A 19,148-nucleotide genomic window follows, 5' to 3' on the forward strand; every position below is an offset into this window, starting at 1 on the left:
TGGGTGTTTTAATGTCTAAATTAAAGATATTTTGATTAAAACACACAATACCGTTGGCGTTGTTTCCTGGAGGTCCCTGATTCCCTAACTGTGAGAGGGTTGGATACTGATCTGTGAACAGCTTCTGCCCTTGAATTTTAACATTCAACTATAGGAACTTTGTTCAAGATTAATAAAAGAGTAGATTAGTTTGTATGTATGACATTTACCCTAACACAACAAGAAAATACGTAAGAACTTCATTTGTCCTGATTGGGATGCTTTTTCTGTTGTAAAAAAAATGGTTGGTAGTACAAATGCAACAAAACAAAACGAGACAAGTCATGGGTAAAAAAAGAATTTTGCCCATAGGACTAAGACCTTTGTGGGACTAAAAACACTTTAAATTATAATTTTTTTTCCTAACAAAAAAAATGCAAATCTTTCCTTTGAAGCCAGTTAGATCCAGAAATCAGTAGGTACCAATTGCTAAACGTCAGGAACACCAAGGGAAAAAGGTTCCTGCTGCCCTCCTAAAAGTCTAAAAGCTAACTTTAAGGCGCATTAAGGAACACTATTTTTTGTAAACATTTGTTTATACTCAACATAGTTACAGCCTGTCAAAACATATATATACGAGGAACGAACGGCGCACTTGGCCACCGGGGGCGGTGTTGGCGAAAACGCTTGCCTGTTCCGTTTTGCGCATGCGTTCCTGACGCTTCGCCGCGTGTTCAGTTGGACTCATTCCTTTCCGGTGCCGTGGAGCGGAGCTCGCTTGTGCTCAAACATGGCTCTCTACAACTTTAAAAAGATAATGGTGGTTCCCACCGCCAAGGTACGTATTTTGAGCTTAATTACTGTGTCGATATGGTTTTGTATGCATTAATGTGGTGTGTATGTGATGTTAGTGTGGTTATTGTGCTGTAAACGTCTCCGGCTGGGAACACGTGCGCCCGTATGCTGGCTAAGTTAAAGAGCTAACATTAGCCAGCGTTACAGGGAGCAGCAGCAGCTGTGTGGTCCGAACCATGTGTCGAAGCGTTTGCCATGTTTAATTGATTGCAGATATAAATTCCTATATTCCTAAAGTTGGATCTAGCTCGTTAAAATGTTGTGATCTATATTGTTAACTTTTTTTACTAGTGTCCCAAATCCCGACTTACTCAGACCTTTATTAGATGGTTCAAGTGAGAAAGGACGTGGAGTAGTTATCTATTCTTGTTTTTCTCATGACACATGCAGTTGACTAGTTTTGTAGAAGTACTGACAATATTCACGATATGCTAGAAAAACATTATGCTGTAGTTAACATAGTTTACCATGATAACGATAAATAGGAGCACGTTGCTCAGCTATAATCTGTTTTTTCCTTTTTCTTCTGACAGGATTTCATAGATTTGACCCTATCCAAAACACAACGCAAGACCCCCACCGTGATCCACAAGCACTATCAGATCCACCGCATCCGTCATTTCTACATGCGCAAGGTCAAGTTCACACAACAGAACTACCACGATCGTCTCACTCAGATCCTCACCGACTTCCCCAAGCTAGATGTGAGTCACAGTTAAATGTGTAGAGATCTTTACTTGTTTAGTGTGTTTACCGGTATTTACTTGTGGGTTCTCCTTTTTGTTTCTGTCTTTTTCCTCTCCCCTTCTCTCTGTGCCCCTCCCATCTTTTTTGTCTTTTCTTCCTCTCCCCTTTATGTTTTAGGATATCCACCCATTCTATGCTGATTTGATGAATGTGTTGTACGATAAGGATCATTACAAGCTGGCTCTGGGTCAGATCAATATCGCCAAAAACCTCATTGATAAGTAAGAAATCTGATAATATAGTTTTCTGTACTGATAGTTTTTAACAAATTCTGTTTTACTAATGTTGCAGTCGTCCAAGCACATAACTAATATATGTGTATCTGTGTTTGTGTATCTTCATATGTTTATGTAGCGTGGCTAAAGACTATGTGCGTCTGATGAAGTACGGGGACTCATTATATCGCTGTAAGCAGCTGAAAAGAGCGGCACTTGGACGCATGTGTACCATCTTAAAGAGGCAGAAACAGAGCCTGGAGTACCTAGAGCAAGGTACACACTTGCAAAGTAGACTGGATAACAGCAGAGGCTAATGTCTCTGTTTTTAAAAATGTGTGAAGTCAAACTTCACAAATTTATTTAGTTTTTGTGTTTGCTGTTCGTTTCAGTTCGTCAGCATCTGTCTCGTCTGCCCACCATTGACCCAAACACCAGAACTTTACTGCTCTGTGGATACCCCAATGTCGGCAAATCCAGCTTCATCAACAAGGTGTGTGTGTGTGTTTGTGATATAATTAACCATTAACAGCCCTTTGTTGTATATAACAGTCATTTTGGCAACTGTTTAGTTTTTGGTCATATATTCATAGTCATAATAGAGCAGTCAGCCCCTTGGTTTAAACTTAACTGGGGGCCATGTTACAGAAACTTCTTTTTTTTTCGTCTTCAGGTCTGACAGGTCAAGATAATAATTTGAAAACATAAACATGTAATCAAAATAATTTAGTTAACCAGACAGCTAGGTACTATTGCTGATGTAAAAAAAAAAAGTTAAACAAAACTAAAGTGTGATGAACCTGAAGTTAATATTTAATAATTCTTTGACAGCTCTTCGTCCTGTTCGTCCGGTTTCCCAAACCCTTTATCCAACCATGCTAACATTATTACTCCTAATAAACAGCCACACATTCAGCTCTGTCTCATTAATCACCACCATCACTGTAATATTTTATTTGATTTCATCAACATAAACACACAAAGACACAGAGTGGCAACAGCAGCGGAAATTGTGTCTGCAGCGGATGTTTGAGGAAAAATTCAAAGGACCATTTTCAATGTAGATAAATGTAATCTCATTCTGCTAGGTGTAGTGAACTATACTGCCTGTCACTAATTGAAAGGATAGAAACAGTTAAAACAGAACATGGGACACTTCTGGGGTAAGGAAGTTTAATCTACTTAGGATGTTTCTGTAATACTGTTTTTCTTATCTGGAGTTAGGATAAGATTATGAACTTAAGACCTGTTCTGTAATAGCTTCTGTCCTAAATTCAGCCCTAGCTAAAGTTGTTTTGATGACAGAAGATTTTCAGTTTCTGTAGTATGACCCCAGGGTCTTATTTACGGTATGCTTAATATGGTTTTATGCGGTGTCCTTGAAGTTTCTGGTTAATGATTAACTGCCAACGAATGACAGTCAGTTATAGGGGTGGGAATCTCTTGGCACCTCACGATTCGATTCAGTTATGATTCAGAGGGCAGCGATGCGATTATAGAATGATTATTTTATATATACATACATACAGGATCTCTGTTTTTGCGACTTGGTACTTTTAAATCAACGTATTTGTAATGATCTATAATGAATTTACTTCCAATATTTTTTATTAATAAAAGAAATGGAAGTAATGTGGTAAGTGAACTGGAAGACTCTCTTTCAATGCTGTTGTTTGGAGCACATGGGACTCATCTGCGATAAAATGTACAGTTACTGTGAAATAAGATCCAGTGATGATGGATGTCCACGCAGCATGTTACAGATGTCCTGTCCGTTTTCTTTAGTGATTTTTTTTCACTACAGATTTGGTCGTGTTGTAGAGAATCAGGGGTCATTGTGTCAGCAAAATATCTGTGAGACTGCGGTGAGAAGACTGCTGGTCACTTAGGAACACAGTCTCTTCTGGCTAGTAGCGAACGAAAAGCCAGAGAGAGATTTAGCCAAGACGAACATTTTGAGACTTATTCGCATTTATAAGCACCTTAGTTGGTTTCCTCGAATGTTAATCAAACACTAAAACGTTGTGCAGCAGAAGTTGCTTCCTCTTTTGAATTTTCCCGTTCCACCTTAAATGGGGCCACATTTACATTCTCCGCCTCAGTCAGAATTTAAGGTAGAACAGAAAAATGCAAGCAAGAAGCTGATGAATAAGAAGCGACTTCAGCCTCGTAAAACAGCCAAACCATGAAAGACATTTTACAATTTTCTGGTGGAGATGGGTGGAAAGCAGCTATAGCTAAGCTAAAGCTTAAAGCAGAGCAAAGTAGGTCTGTGTTTTCGTTCATAATTTTTTAGTCTATTCTAGGATATTGGCACACACTGAGACATACTGGGCGTTAAATGTTGTGGCTCCCAAGGTGGTTAGATTTTTGTTGAAAGGACAAAAAGGCTCTTCTAAACATTTGGGTTGTCACTCCTGATCTAACCTGGCTTTAATGCAGAGGGAGCCGGTAGAGTTTCTCGCTCATCCAGTTTTGCTTTTGTTATGTGCTGCCAGAGACTAGAGTCTGGATGCTGCACTTACTCACTTCCAAGTTCTGCCCTTTGCGTTCCATCAACTCAACTCAATTGCATTATAAATTAAAATTTAGAAAATCGTTTTTGACATTTGTGAATTGCTATGTCCACATCGCGATACATCTAAGAATGTTTCCTGCACCCCTAGTCAGTTATCAGTTAAAAGAATTTGCCAACATTTTGTATGTAACCTATGCTGAGATGTGCATGATGTTAGAATTTTGATCCTCTGCTGTAACTGAGGAACATGTTTGTGTGTGCATCCAGGTTACTCGTGCAGATGTGGAGGTGCAGCCATATGCTTTCACCACTAAATCTCTGTTTGTAGGTCACATGGACTACAAGTATCTGCGCTGGCAGGTGAGTGTTATAATCTTTCATAGAGCTACTATAATAGATCTAACAGACAGCACTGCAAAGTCATGGTGTTTAAAGACATTGTATTTATTTACTGGAGGTAATAAAATAGGTCCTCAGCTATTTTAGTATTAGACCTCCTGATGACTGCATGAAAATGTGTATGTTCTGTTTGCTAAGTGAATGGAAATACATGATTGCCATGACAGAGTGTGTTGTGTAGGTAGTGGACACCCCAGGTATCCTGGACCACCCTCTGGAGGAACGGAACACAATTGAGATGCAGGCGATCACAGCGCTGGCCCATCTGCGAGCTGCTGTGCTATATGTGATGGACGCGTCAGAGCAGTGTGGACACACACTTTCACAACAGCTTGAATTGTTCAACAACATCAGACCCCTGTTTGCTAACAAGGTAAACTCTCTCTCTCTCTCTGTCTCTGTCTGTGTCTGTGTATCTCATTCTTGCATATAAATACACTAGCAATGCAGCCTGAACTGCTCCACAGAATCATGCTCCTATTTACCTGTTAGAAGCATAGACATATTCTTGGGTGAGAAGCTATGATGTAGAAGTCCAGCACAGTTTGATTGTTTTTTTTTTTTGTTTTTTTTCCCCTTGATGAGGTGAATCAGGTGTGATTGACACCCTTGTTAAACAGTTGTTGTTTAATGCTTCAATCTGTGTGTCTGTATGTGTGTGCATGGCATTGCAGCCTCTAATTGTAGTGGCCAACAAGTGTGACGTAAAGATGATAAATGAGCTGTCAGAGGAGAATCAGGTGAGTTTCCCTTTGCTGTGCTGTTGTCCTTAGTATGTTTAAATGTTTGGCAGTTATGATATCTGTTCACGTATGTCAACGTTTATGTGTGTTTGTGTGCCTGCATATGTAGAAAATCTTTGCAGATATCGTTGCTGAGGGGATTCCAGTGATTGAGACAAGCACACTGACGGAACAAGGAGTAATGCAGGTCAAAACAGAGGTGAGCTTACAGAGTGTGAATTTGAGAGGCAGGCAGGCAGCAATTGAGGTGTAAAGGGAAGTGATGCCAGTGCTATGTTTATGTATGTGTGTGTGTCTGCATGTATTTTTTTTTTTTAGGGCTGTCAAAATTAATAATCATACTCTATTGCATTATTTTGTTTAGTTAATCATGAGTGTCTTAGTTGCTCTACTTAGATGTCAAGGAAAATGTCCATTCATTTTTAAAACAAGTATATTTTTATAGGTATGAGGACAATCTGCATCAGTATTTTTTAGTTTTAGTCATTCAGTAATATTATTTTAATGTAAATGCAGGGTCCTCAATATTATAAACACTTGAATTCCCTAATGTGATTGGCACCCAGTAAGACCAACAGTGGCTGTATGTTCCAACCAATCTTATGTGTGTGCATATAATATATACAATCAGTGACTCCTCCGCAATTGTAGGTAATGCTGTAACAGACCGTAGTTGATCCCTGATCAGTACAGCTACCCCACACAAGGACTGTGGATTAATTGCTAAAATTGAACCATAATTCCCTAGTAACACAACATGGAGCTGTTTAAATTCTGCTATGAGCAGTGTATGTAGAACATCAGCTTACTTATCAGCTGGTTCTACACATTGATTTCTACATGAGATTTTAGCAGGATCTGCCAGATCCAAAGATCATGATCCTCACAACATTCAGATACTCATGAGCACAGAAAAGTCATTGAGTTTTAGATGTTCAGATGTTTTACCCGGTATAAACAGGTATATACCAGTAAAACAGCTTATAGCAGATGCAGCACGCTTTTCATTTTGTCTTGAGCGGTGTGCTACTAGAATGTACAAAAGACATGTACAAAATGTTTTACATTCATGAAAACTTTTAACACTATGGGAGTGTACTCTGTGCATAATTCTATGACAATCTGCTTGAGAGAAGCAGCAGAGAATATGCCTCTTGTATGTGTGTGCGTCCTGCTATTACATAAGTGGTGCGGCATCATTGGTAAAACAGAAATCAAAGTCTCTCTCTCTCTCTGACCATTTGAAAACTTGATCATGACTGTTTTTCAGGCATGTGATAGGCTGTTGGCTCACCGTGTGGACACAAAAATGAAGGGGAAGAAAGTCCACGATGTCCTAAACAGACTCCACCTCGCCATGCCAACCAAGAGAGATAACAAGGTATGAGAACCAACATGGCCTTAACAGGCACAGATGATGAGGCATGGTCAATGACAAAATAAATGAATGTACTGATTTAAAAGAAACCAAAGTCAAGAGGCTTTTATTGTCATTCCGTCTATGTACAATTACACAGTGGAGTGAAACTACGATCCTCCAGGAACAACATGGTGCAACAAGGAACAAAAAGTACAAAGTGCGAACATGCAGACATAGTGTGCAAACAAAAAATTTAACTAGAAACAAATATGATAAACAGACTGACACAGTAAACAGACATAACACCAACACAGCACACATTTCTGGACATGAAGTAGTGGAATAAGGTGCAGAGATATTTAACATGCTGTGATCTGTGAGTCAAGGAACGTGGCATGGAATTGTGATTGTAAGCAGCTGTCCCAAGCTGTTAATATATTGACAGCAATACCTAAGAGTCTAAGTGGAAGAAGTATATATGCAACTGTAAAGTGTGAAACTAGTTCCAAAATAACTTTTCCCTCATTCTTAGGCTTTCAGAGAAGTTCTAGTTGTTTTTAATGTCATGGCCCATATACCACATTTTTCCTGTATTTCATTTCTTTATATTTTAATTTTAGTTTTCCTCTGAATCCACTTTATGTACTATAAACTTTAAAAATTAATTTATTTACATTACCATTTTTCAACCTTTCTTTATTCTTATAGAATTAAACAGGCTGTTTGTTACTTGTATGTAAATTTTGGCTTGCTTGTGTTGTGCCTTTTTTTAAAAAAGCAGTCAGGGCTGAAACATTTCAGCATGAAAGGATGGGGGAAAATAGCTGTAGACTGCATAGACTGATATATGTATATGTGTTTGGTATTGTGGCATCACAATAATAAATTCAAAACAGACTTTTTGAAGCTTGGTCTCCATTCTTGCACTGCATGGGCTTTACAGTGAACCATATTTTTTTAAACTTAAACTTTAAATAGTTGCTGACTTTTAATTGTTACTGGATTTTGTTTGTTTAGGAAAGGCCTCCATTTATCCCAGAGGGGGCCGTGATCCACAGAAAGGCAATGGAAATTGATGCCCCCAAGCGTAAACTGGAGAGAGACCTGGAGATAGAGCTTGGAGACGACTATACACTCGACCTGCAGAGTAATTACATACACACACAAACACAAACAAAAAGGTACAGTGTAATTACATAGATATAGAGCTAAGCATATGTTTATTTAAATATATATTTGGCTTACACAAAAATATATGTACACTTATTTAATAGTAAACATTTATAATACTGCATTTATAATAAGTAATGTAAAAGTAAATAAACAAACACGCATGTATGGCTTTCCTGCATCTAATATATTTCATTTATGTGCCTGTAGAATACTGGGACCTGATGAATGCTGAGGAGAAAAGTGATAAGATTCCTGAGATTTGGGAAGGACACAACATTGCTGATTACATTGATCCTGACATCATGAAGGTGAGAATTGTCAGCTTAGAGCATGCTTGTTTGCAGTTTGTTCCGTGGTCCAAGTTAAACCCAGTTTCTTATGTATTTCTAAGCATGTTAACATTGTCCATTCCACCCTAGCGCTTATCTCAGCTGGAAAAGGAGGAGGAGCTCCGGGAGAAAGCGGGTGAATATGACTCTGATGAAGAAAGTGAAGATGAAGAGATGCAGGAAATTCGTAAGCTTGCCAGTCAGATTCGAGAGAAGAGGAAGCTGAAGATCCTGGAGTCGAAAGAAAAAGATGTCCATGGATCCAGATTACCCCGCACTGCCAAGAAGGTCTGTGTGCTTTTTCCAGTTTGTGTAGAAAACAATTCAATTTTGTCATATCATAACCTTATGGACATCCATCCCAAATATGCTTTTGCTCTGTTTCGCTCAGTGACACACATGAGACAGGTAATTGGACGCTTGGTACTGGTATGAATATAGCAGAAGTGAATGCTCAAAGGAGGTTTTACAATGGGTCGGTAACCTTCTCATTGATGTCCGATTCTGTTTCTGGAGATTTCTGTGACTTTCTGTGGCTTATTGTGATCTAATCGTTTTCTTAGTATTGTAAGATTGTGAAAATGGAAAAATTGTCCGTTGTGGTCCACAAGGAGTTTTGCCAGTTTATTGATTTAAACCGCTGGACAAAAGTTTTTATGATAATAAAGGAAAATATGAAAAATAAAAATCAAGACTTTTTCAAAATTATGCTAAATATGGAAAGTTTAACAAAAGTGAAATAAAATGGGGGGGAAAATAGGCTTGAGAGCCTTTAGGGCACCCATCGCCCCAGTAAACTTGAGTGTGGACTCAGGTTCGCTCTTTCTCCCATCTCCCAAGACAAGGAGTTCCTGCTTATCTCTCCAAGTCTCAACTCTCTGTGCTCCTGTCCGAACTCTTAAGGTTTTACCAAAAGAATTTATAACAACCCTGTGTATCTGAAGTGACCTTCTCCACCCAGTCAGCATTAGCCAGAGAGACAAGCACTCATTGTCAGGGCCTACAGAGATGAACGACCCAACTGCACACTGAGGAACATACATTGTAATACACCTAAGAACATTGTAATACCTGATTTTTATATTAGCTAAAGATGAAGTGTAATCAATTGAGGTGAAAGTTGTGTGTCTGTATGTGTGTGCTTGTGTGTGTATGATGCGCAGACTTAATGGAGCCTAAAGTTGTACGTGACTTCTTCCCCTTCCCTTGATCGAAACAGCCTTGAACATCGTAAAGATGGCCTCCAGGCACAGAAACCTCTAACATAACTAATAATCCGCACCAGACAGACCCTCATCATCAATAAGCGTTGAAATGTTGTCAATTGGAGTGATCGTTGCCCCTCTAATCTATGGGTAGGTTTTTTCGTGTGTGTGTGGGTGTGTTGGAGTAGAGCCTGACTCTTGATAGCTCCCTCAAGCCTGACAACCTTGACCATCACACAGACAAGCTCTAGGTACAAAATAACATCTACACACTGGCACATTTTAAACTAAGTTCTGTAATGATTATATCTCTGATTCTTTTAAAATACCATTTAATAACTTGTTGGAAGGGCAAGTTCCCCAAATAAAATATAGTTTGGTGGTCAAGATCCCCAGGTCGCGTACAGTATATAGATATTAAAATATGTGGTCCCTTACATTGGTTAGCACTCAATTTTAAATGCTAAAAAGTTTTCACAAGCTGACCAAAGATGTTGATGCTTAGTACTAAAACAAAAGATAGTAAACAAACAGCTTGAACTCAACACAATAGCTGAACTGAGGGCTGTAGTGCCTCAATTGAACAGCGTCCCTTTGCTCACGATGCACAGAGAAGCAGAGCAGGCTGTGCTATTATGTGACTTATGTTAGAGATTTGAAAGATTATTTGCATTGATTTTATTTATTTAGTCTACCACTTACCAGTTGTTTCTTAACTTTTTTTCCCCCATATTCTGTTTTCATTTTTGAGAATTATTAAGGCAAGTCTTCTAGGATTTTATTTTAGTGCATTTAATATTTTTCATTTGTTAAAGAAGAATCACTGAATGAAATCGTTTGGGGTATTGAATCGAAGTAAATCACTCAATTTTTGACAGTTTGAATCTAATCAAAAAACAGTGAATCGAGAATCAATTTGCTGTTGACTGTTTAGGATTTATACCCCAAAATGGCTTGCTTCTAAATTGTAATGTACACTGATTGTTGTCAGACTGATGTTAAATTTGCTATGGTTACTATGTGCAGGTGGATAGGGCAACACTGGAGAAGGAAATGGAGGATCTTGGTTTGGACATGACAGATAAAAATGAGGTAAGCACTGTCCATTCTTCCTCTGTGTGTGCTTGCATGCATGTGTATATCAGATTCTGTGGTCTGTATGTTGCCATTATTTTTGTTTTATGTCTGTGCCAACAGTTTGCTAGATAGAAAATACTGTTTTTGCATGTGTTGGTTTGTTACTGTATATATCTTAACTGCTTATCCTTGATCTCTATAGAGCCACTATGCCCAGCAGGCCCAGAGGTCCCGCTCACTGGTTAGAAAGAGGAAGAGAGAAGCATCAGCTCCGCCAACCTCACGCACACGTAGTCAGAGTGCATCCAGACCACCCCGTGACCAATCAGGAATCAGAGATGCCAAGGTACTACTCGCATCTCTCATCAGTTTTGGACTTAAACTTCCTCTCTCGCTTAAGTGAACATATTATACAGTGTGCTGTATTCCTCGTAAATGTAGCAAAACCTCAACTTAGATGAACAAGAAATCCAACCTGCTCTGCATTGAAAGCTAGGTTAGGTCAGGAGTCAATAACCCAAATGTTAAGAAGAGCCATTTTGTCTTTTCAACGAAAAATGAAACCTTGAGATCCACAACACTTGTCTATGTCCAGAATGTCCTAGTTTGGGCTAAGAACTATAAATGAAAACGCAGCCTTACTTTGCTCTGCTTAAGCTTTAGGTATAGCTGCTTTCCTCCCATCTCCACCAGGACATTTTTCCTCAAGAGTAGAAGAGTTTCTTGTAAAATGTCTCTCACCCTTTGCCTGTTTTAAGAGGCTGAAGTCAGCTTCTTATTCAGCAGCTTCTTGTTCGAATTTTCCCATCCTGTTGCTGCGTGGACACCTATTGCCACTGTATCTTATGTCACCATAACTGTGCATATGAGTGGCAGACTGTGTCTCGTGCTCCAAACAAGAGCAGTGAATAAGAGCTTTCCAGTTCACTTGCAGCATCACAGTGAGAAAAAAGAAATCCTGTATAGAAAAAAAGATGCATCAGTAATCGCTTTATAATTGCATGGTAGCCTTCTGAATCATAATCGAATCATGTGCTGCGTAGAGGTTTTTACCCCTAATAAATAAATATATATATATATATATATATATATATATATACATATATAAAATTGATTCTTGAATGCATCGTGCGGAAGAATCTATTCACAAATGTCAATCTTTTTTCTAAATGTTGATTTATAACAAAGTGTTCCAGTCACTTCCATGGCCACAGGTGTATGAAACCAAGCACCTAGGCATACAGACTGCTTCTACAAATGTTTGTGAAAGAATGGGTGGCTCTCAGGAGCTCAGTGAATTCCAGCATGGTACAGTGATAGGATGCCACCTGTGCAGCAAGTCCAGTCATGAAATTTCCTCGCTACTAAATATTCCACAGTCAACTGTGCAGTGGTATTATAACAAAGTGGAAGCGATTGATTTGTTTTAATTTTCATGCACACTTCACTTTCACACTATCCAGATTTGTCATGAAAACCATGAATCTGGCAGCTGTGCTTGATAGAGAACCTGTGAGTGAAAACACTGGCAACAGCGTTTTTTTCTGGTTGCTGTAGCCATGAAGCAATGCCTTCAGCTTAAAATACCTACTATTTAATGCAGTTGCACTATAGCAGTTATTTCCAGACTGTTCTGAGCAGTTAACTACCAAGGCTTTTCTCAAGCTTTGCACTTGGACATTAGCATAAATGTGCTGTAATAAGACAATAGGATAGCAGCTGCTTTTGGGACTCTCAAAGCACTACTAAAAGTGGATTAGAATGCAGTGTTTTGTCTAAGATTTCTGAAAGAAAGTAATCAGCCCAGAAAATTGTGAATATGGTATACAGCTATGAAGTATTGCATCCTCACTTTTACAGTTTGATGGGGGAGATGATTTTTTTTTTTTTTTTTTTTTTGCAGCTTAGATTTTGTATAATTTAGTCTATGCAGGATGTCAAGTTGTATAAGGCAGTGTCTCTAATTAGCTGTGCATGTATCCAGTGTGTCTACCCATTCTAATCCTGAATCTATAACCCCATTTCTTGCTCTTGTTGTGCTTTAATATTCTCAGTAGATGGAGTATTGTAAGGCAGAGAATCACAAAGTACAAATACATTTTGTCACTTAACCTGAAATGTCTGTCAAACCAATTGGGTTTAGCTTTTTCTAATGTAGGTAGATATTTCCATCCCAAAATCTCCAGACTGGTTCTGGAAAAACTTTGGATTGATGTGTACAACAGAATTCTCATGGAATATAAGATTACTGGTACTAGTATCTGGTATACAAAATGGATGTTTTGTAGTAATTTGACAATCAGGGTTTCTCTAATTCTATTTTTTGTGGCTCTGTCTCCCTTTGCAGATGATGAAAAAAGCAAAGACGATGATGAAGAACTCTCAGAAGGGCATGAACAGGCAGGGAAAGAAGGGCGAGTCAGACAGACATGTCCACGACCTGAAACCCAAACACCTGCTTGCAGGAAAGAGAAAATCTGGCAGCACAAGCCGCAGATGAACACACAACACAACACACAACTTACATGCATGCCTGGTTATGAACATGTAGTTTTGGCCCTGGACAGAGATGCTTCAGTGACAGTCATGTAACAAGGTTGCCAATGAAATATAACTGTTTTCAAATTGCCTTGTTCATTGCTGGGGTGGAAATTATTATAACTTCCAAATCCATCACCAGGATTAATGGACATATGAACTGTCAAGGTTAACTGTGCTGTCTCCTTTGAGTCGAATCGAATGAATGGATTGAGAGCTGATAAGTTACATGTAAGGCTGGAAGTGAAATAAATAATTGATTTAACTGAAAGAATGGGAGGTTGAGTGGTTAAGATGTGGTATTTGTTGACTCAGCAGTTCCTCAGTATTTCAGAGCTTCAGCACACTTGAGCTATGCTGTATTTAGAGTTACATAATGGTTGCAAAGCTCTACAGTTTTCCAGGTGACAGGTAGTTATTGCTTTAAAATAAGTATTGTACTGATCCTGATTATGTACATGGGTGAGTTTGAAATCCCTTAATAATAGCAAAATTTCTAACTGAATAACTCCTAACTGAATGTGCTCTGATTAACTTTACAACAAATACATCAACGTATTTAATAAACACAATTTTACCGTATCGTAATTCTTTTCTATCATTGTTTCTCAACACATTAAATATTTTTTCAATGCAAGTAGCTTTGTGAAGAACAAACTCAAACACACGTCTCACAAATAAACCACTTTTATTCTAAAATGTTCTACCAATATGCAGCTAAAACCACTAGTTTTTTTTCTCCAGGGTCAGTGACATATTCAGTTACAATATCAGATTCAGTATGTATTACATCTTAAATCATGGCAAAGACTAAAAAAATTACAAAAGGTTTTTCCTGGCATTTAACAGGCATGAATATTTGCTTTGTTGAACTGAGCTACACATCAAATGAAGACACTCAATGCTGCTGTATGAGTCAGCTTATAAAAACCCCACCACAATCATATATATAACTAAAGAATATTTGTTTTGTGGAGAAGGGCCTTTGTTAACAGTGGGAACTTGCTTGCAGTAATTTAAGCTACATAAACCTTCCTGAGCTCCTACAGCTTCAGCAGTCTGTATATCACCAACCTTCACTGGACTGGTGAGTTCACTACTTAACTCATATAGGCTTTTGCTCAGTGAAGTAAGGCCATAATGCAACATATTCAAATAGGTACAATTAAAGAAGTAGCCCAACACAAGAAGGGTTTTTTATTGAAGTATCATTATAGATAACTATTTCACATAACAGTTTTGCTTTGGTCATTGGTCATATTATTCTGCCTCCATCTGCTGGCCTAAATAAAATGTTTAAGATCTTATTTGTGGCCCAAAAAAATATTTTCACCAAGAAAAAGCCATCAAAGAGTCTGAATTTGCAAAAATCTATATCGTCCAGACAACAACACTGCAACAGAATCAGGGAAAGGTTTAAAAAAACAAATGGGTCATTTCTTCTTGCAAATCACAGTTGTGGAGAGATGAGGCAGGCTTTACTGCCTTCAACCGTCATGTCTGATGGACATGCCCAATCCAACTTGTTCTGCTTTGTTCCACAGTGAATATATACTTGAAAGAGCCGTCACCAGTAGCTGCTCTTCTTAATGTTTCCTGTTTTTCTGAATTGTCATCACAAATGTAACATATTTAGGTGGAATGCTCCTGTAATTTTCTTTCAACTACAATTCTCCTGACTTGCAGGTCAGCCCATATCCTGAGGCTATAGATAAACATGAATACTTGGCTTGTATAAAATGTAGGCCAGTTCTCTTCATTTTGAATGAACATGGACACATTTTACCTTTGGAAGTGTATTAGCTCATTTTAGAGTGTGTATCCATGGATATCTATATCCATGGGGGATGTGTAATGCTTTAACAGTATACTGGCAGGCCACATTTTAAAGTACACCTTCTTGTATCTACACTCATTGGGTCCTATTCACCAACTGTTCTTAAGAAAATTTCTTTTTGAAACCCATATATAAAGATTTCACGAAGATTCTGATATTCACCAATATTTTCTTAGTTGGGAGTTGTTCTTGGGTAAGAAAAGAATATACACACTTAAGAGCACAAGAGTGCTAACTATTCTGTGGCTTAAGAACACGTCATATATCTGATGTAGGCTTTTTCTTAGGACTTTTCTCTACAAGAAATTTAAGAGGAAACTTGGAAAGATACTAGTGAATGAGGCCCATTGTTTATTAGTTCCACTTACTACATAGGATCACTCTGTGGTTCTACACTTAAGCAGTAAGTCCATTTGTTTTCAGCATAGATTGTTAGCCCTTTCACCCTGTTCTTTAATGTTCATAGTCCACATGACCATTTATAGAGCAGGTATTTGGGTGGTGGATTTTTCAGTACCACAGTGACACTGACCTTGTGCTAGTATGAATGGATCAGACACAGCCCTGCTGATGGAGATTTCAAGCACCTCAGTCACTGCAGGGCTGAGAATAGGCCAAAAACCTAAATCATACAGTCAGCAGTGTCCTGTGACTACTGTGCAGAATCAGATGTGCTAATGGCTCTGACTGCACCTACGAGGGTGACCAACAAGGCAGCTGTGTCTAAAAGTGGAAAATGAGTGGACAGCGTTTAAAAAGTCCAGCAAAACTGCTTTACCTGCTTGACTCATACCCGCACAACGTACACCAACGTAGCACCACCACTAAGTCAGTGTCACTGCAGTGCTGAAAATGATCCACCACCCAAATAATAACTGCTCTATGGGGTCCTGTAGGGGTCTTCACCATAGCAGAACAAGATGAAAGGTTACAGTGAAACAGATGGACTTCAGTGTGTAATTGTATAATTACAAAGTGCCCTTACATAGCAAGTGAAGGTAGTTAAATTGACAATGAGTGTAGATAGAAAGAGGTGTACTTTGAGAAGTGACCAGTCAGTGTATATGCATATTAGTTTTCTGTGGCCTTGTATGTGTTCAGGACTCTGGGTGGTGTTTCTTGGTGTGTATGCGGAGGTATTGTTTTCCGGCAAAGCGTTTGCCACAGTGTGTGCACTCATACGGTCTCTCTCCAGTGTGAACAGTCTGGTGAGCTGTGAGGTGGCCAGACTGGGTGAAGCGTTTGCCACACTGCTCACAGCGGTACGGACGCTCACCCGTGTGTATCCGTGTGTGTGTGTCTAGGCTCTGCGCTGTGGTGAAGCTTTTTCCACAGATTGAACAGATGAAATGCCTCTTGCCACCTACACCAACTCCACCTCCCCGCAAAGAGCCACGTCCCCCAAACAGCCCAAGCCCTGCCACGTTTCCCAGAGCAACCAGATGTTGTGCAGCATAGAGTGGGGAACTGTGGGCTGCCAGTGTGTCTGTGCCCATTCCGGCGGTGGTGTGGGAGTGAGACAGGGAATTACGCACAGAGTGCGTATTCCAGTCCAAAGTGAGATCCAAATCTTCACACACCAAAGGCTCCCTCTTCACGCACAATTTATCTGAAAAGGGCCGGCCGTGACCAGTGCTGTCAGAGTGCGTATCAGAGAGTGGGTCGGCATCAGCGTGGGTGTTAAAGGAACAGAGGGGTTCATCTGAGGCAGTGAGGTCCACGCTGGAGTGTTGGGACTCTTCAGTATGTGAGAGTGATTCTGTGAGTGTGTTTGCATAAGGGTTCGGGGAGTGTGTGTCTGCAAGTATGTGAACATCATCATTTATGGAATGTGTGTCTGATGGGCCATCTTGCGCTGAGAGCTCCACCACTTCACCGTCAGAACTGTGTGCTACCAAGGCAACTGCCTCCCCATCAAGATCATCATCATCATCTGTGGAAAAATCATATGCATTAGAAAACAAACAGCCTATGCTGTATTATGTTCATTACAGTTGTAGGGGGCGTGGCCACATAGCACTCACCGCCTCGTGCCTCCTGACCTTCCTCTTTAACGTGCAGTGTAACGGGTCCCCGCTCTTCTGATTCACGTGACTGTGAACCAAACAATCCAATTGTCAACAGAGGCTGAGAGCAGTTTATTAATATAATTTTACTTTAATAAAGAAATCGACAAGTGACTCATTCTCACCTCTGCCATGGCGCGACGGCTCGACGACTCTCTGCTTCCACAGTTTTTCCTACTCGCCGCTGCCTCACACACCGCCCCGTCACAGCGGCTATCACGGGACGCCGCTCGCTCGTCACCGTACCCTCGAGCCGCCACGATAGACTCGATTAGCTGAAGTTTCCGTCGCAGTTCTTCGTTCTCCTTCTGGTGCCGAGAAATCTCCGTGTGTAAAATCGCGTAGCCGTCGTCCACGAGCTCGCAGATTTCCGCCACTGCCGCGCGAGTCAGGGTCTCCATAATGGTCGCGAGCTGGGTGTGAAACGCCCGGTAGTTCGCCATCCTCTCACACTCACTCCGCCAAGAGCCGAGGAGACCAACAAAGCTCGGAGGTTCTCTCGGAGACGACTGAGCGGATGCAGAGAAGCTCAGATCTCAGTATTTGCTGGAAAACAGTATTTTCTACTGTTGTTGCTGAACTCGAGCGTTCCGAGTGATGCAAAATTGTGTTGGGCTGTTGACCGAGTGTCATTTCCGGGGTCTTCGTCCTTCGCTGATTTTAAAATAAAAGTCCCCGGGCAAAATGAATGTAGCTTCTTTTGTGCGTTGAGAAGTTAAAAAGTTGAGAGATTTGGTTAATGTTATTGTAAGGCTCAGAAATCTGCTCTGTACACATTCTGCTAGTTTAGTAGAGCAGAAAAGTTCACTTCTAAGTCTAAGTCCACGTTTGTAATGTAATAGACCGCTGTAAGTACAGCTGTCTTGTTGTACTACTACTAACATAGATAGTTACAAGTCTTCCAGGTTAATGAACAGTCTCCTTGCTCAGTTTTCGAAGGGAATTAGAAGTGTCTGATAATTTGACTCCAGGCCCCGCGGCAGGAGACCGACCATCTTGCAGAGTATTAGCAAAAGCCTTAACAGTATCATCTCCAGGAGTGGGGATGGGCAGTGTCCCACTGTGCAAAGACACGTCCAAAAGACGTCAAGGTAACGTCTTTGTCAGACGTTCAAAAGACGTCCACTGAAAAGCCAGAATGAAAGTTTTTGCGACGTCTTTATTCATCGCCTTTTAGACGTCCATTTTACACGTCCACTGGACGCCAGTATTGAACATCTTTTAAACGTCCATTTTACACGTCCACCGGACGTCAGTAATAGATGTTTAAAAGACATCCACAGACAAGGTAGAATGATTGTTTTTGCAACGTCTTTATTAAACGTCTTTTAAATGTCCATTATTGACATCAACTAGGACGCCAGCATAGGGGCTATACTTGTGATAATAACTTTTTGCCACTGATTTTTAACTGATAACACTGACCATACTTGTAACGCAGTCTCAAAACGGTTCATGTGGTAACAAATAAACTTTAACACAAAAACATTGCCTCTTCTTTCACACGTCTTCTCCACTCTGGCTCCTGTTGTACAGCACTGAGCATGTCAAGGTTACAAGGGATCATGGTGTGAACTACTGTTACAGTTTACCACCATACTTTTTCTCGTACTTGATTTTAAGACTATGGCTGCCACAGTGTAGCCACAAATACAACTCCGTCCCACTCAATCCCAGTCAACCCACAATCATATTGTAGTGGGTGACTCACATTTAGTTAATTTAAATGGCTAGTTTAAAGCTTGTAAACCATATCTGTTAACCGGGTCGTACACTGTAAAATGATTTCAGTGTTTTAACTTTAAAAAATGTAAGAAATCTGTAATTTTGCATAATTAAGTGGTTACTTTGGTGTGAAATGCTCTGTGCTAGAGAAACTAAATAAAATGGTTAAATCTGTGTTGTAGACAAATAGCGGACCCTGGTTTTTATCACCACCACAGTAAAGAATTAAAGTATGTAAAATTAGTATGTAAAAAGTATGTAAAGTACGTAAAAGTACAATGAACTATTTCACATCAAATCACTCTGAATGAGTATTTCTACGTCACTGCAGTAAGGTGAATTTTGAAAAGTAGGTGAAATGCCCCTCTAAAGGCACAGTGAC

At 39.7% G+C, this 19,148-nt stretch overlaps 2 protein-coding genes across 2 annotated transcripts; one reads left to right on the plus strand and one right to left on the minus strand.

The window, feature by feature from the left end:
• Positions 1–697: 697 nt before the first annotated feature.
• gtpbp4 (GTP binding protein 4) lies at positions 698–13,726 on the plus strand. Its single transcript, XM_017699236.2, has 16 exons — positions 698–817; positions 1,368–1,538; positions 1,699–1,802; positions 1,936–2,072; positions 2,189–2,289; positions 4,582–4,674; positions 4,895–5,086; positions 5,388–5,453; positions 5,566–5,655; positions 6,727–6,837; positions 7,834–7,963; positions 8,197–8,297; positions 8,409–8,606; positions 10,550–10,615; positions 10,803–10,946; positions 12,948–13,726. Exons 1-16 carry the CDS (start codon positions 770–772, stop codon positions 13,098–13,100), a joined length of 1,905 nt encoding a protein of 634 aa, XP_017554725.1. The 5' UTR covers positions 698–769; the 3' UTR covers positions 13,101–13,726.
• A 593-nt stretch (positions 13,727–14,319) lies between these two features.
• On the minus strand, positions 14,320–18,832 carry si:dkey-7l6.3 (zinc finger protein 235). The gene is made up of 3 exons (XM_017699237.2): positions 17,167–18,832; positions 17,000–17,069; positions 14,320–16,908 (listed from the first exon to the last, which is right to left on the minus strand). The coding sequence occupies exons 1-3, from the start codon at positions 17,482–17,484 to the stop codon at positions 16,073–16,075; spliced, it is 1,224 nt and encodes a 407-aa protein (XP_017554726.1). The 5' UTR covers positions 17,485–18,832; the 3' UTR covers positions 14,320–16,072.
• Between the last annotated feature and the right edge of the window lie 316 nt (positions 18,833–19,148).

Source organism: Pygocentrus nattereri, chromosome 19 (genome assembly GCF_015220715.1).
Source record: "Pygocentrus nattereri isolate fPygNat1 chromosome 19, fPygNat1.pri, whole genome shotgun sequence".
Lineage (NCBI taxonomy): Eukaryota > Metazoa > Chordata > Actinopteri > Characiformes > Serrasalmidae > Pygocentrus > Pygocentrus nattereri.

Bases quoted from the DNA above. Each gene is read 5' to 3' on its own strand.
- gtpbp4 (XM_017699236.2), top strand. From the start codon at position 770: ATGGCTCTCTACAACTTTAAAAAGATAATGGTGGTTCCCACCGCCAAG. The intron at 5,087-5,387 runs GTAAACTCTCTC...ATGGCATTGCAG, and splicing joins GACCCCTGTTTGCTAACAAG to CCTCTAATTGTAGTGGCCAA. The intron at 10,947-12,947 runs GTACTACTCGCA...CTCCCTTTGCAG, and splicing joins CAGGAATCAGAGATGCCAAG to ATGATGAAAAAAGCAAAGAC.
- si:dkey-7l6.3 (XM_017699237.2), bottom strand. From the start codon at position 17,484: ATGGCGAACTACCGGGCGTTTCACACCCAGCTCGCGACCATTATGGAG. The intron at 17,070-17,166 runs GTGAGAATGAGT...TTTGGTTCACAG, and splicing joins GCCGTCGCGCCATGGCAGAG to TCACGTGAATCAGAAGAGCG. The intron at 16,909-16,999 runs GTGAGTGCTATG...ATTTTTCCACAG, and splicing joins AGGTCAGGAGGCACGAGGCG to ATGATGATGATGATCTTGAT.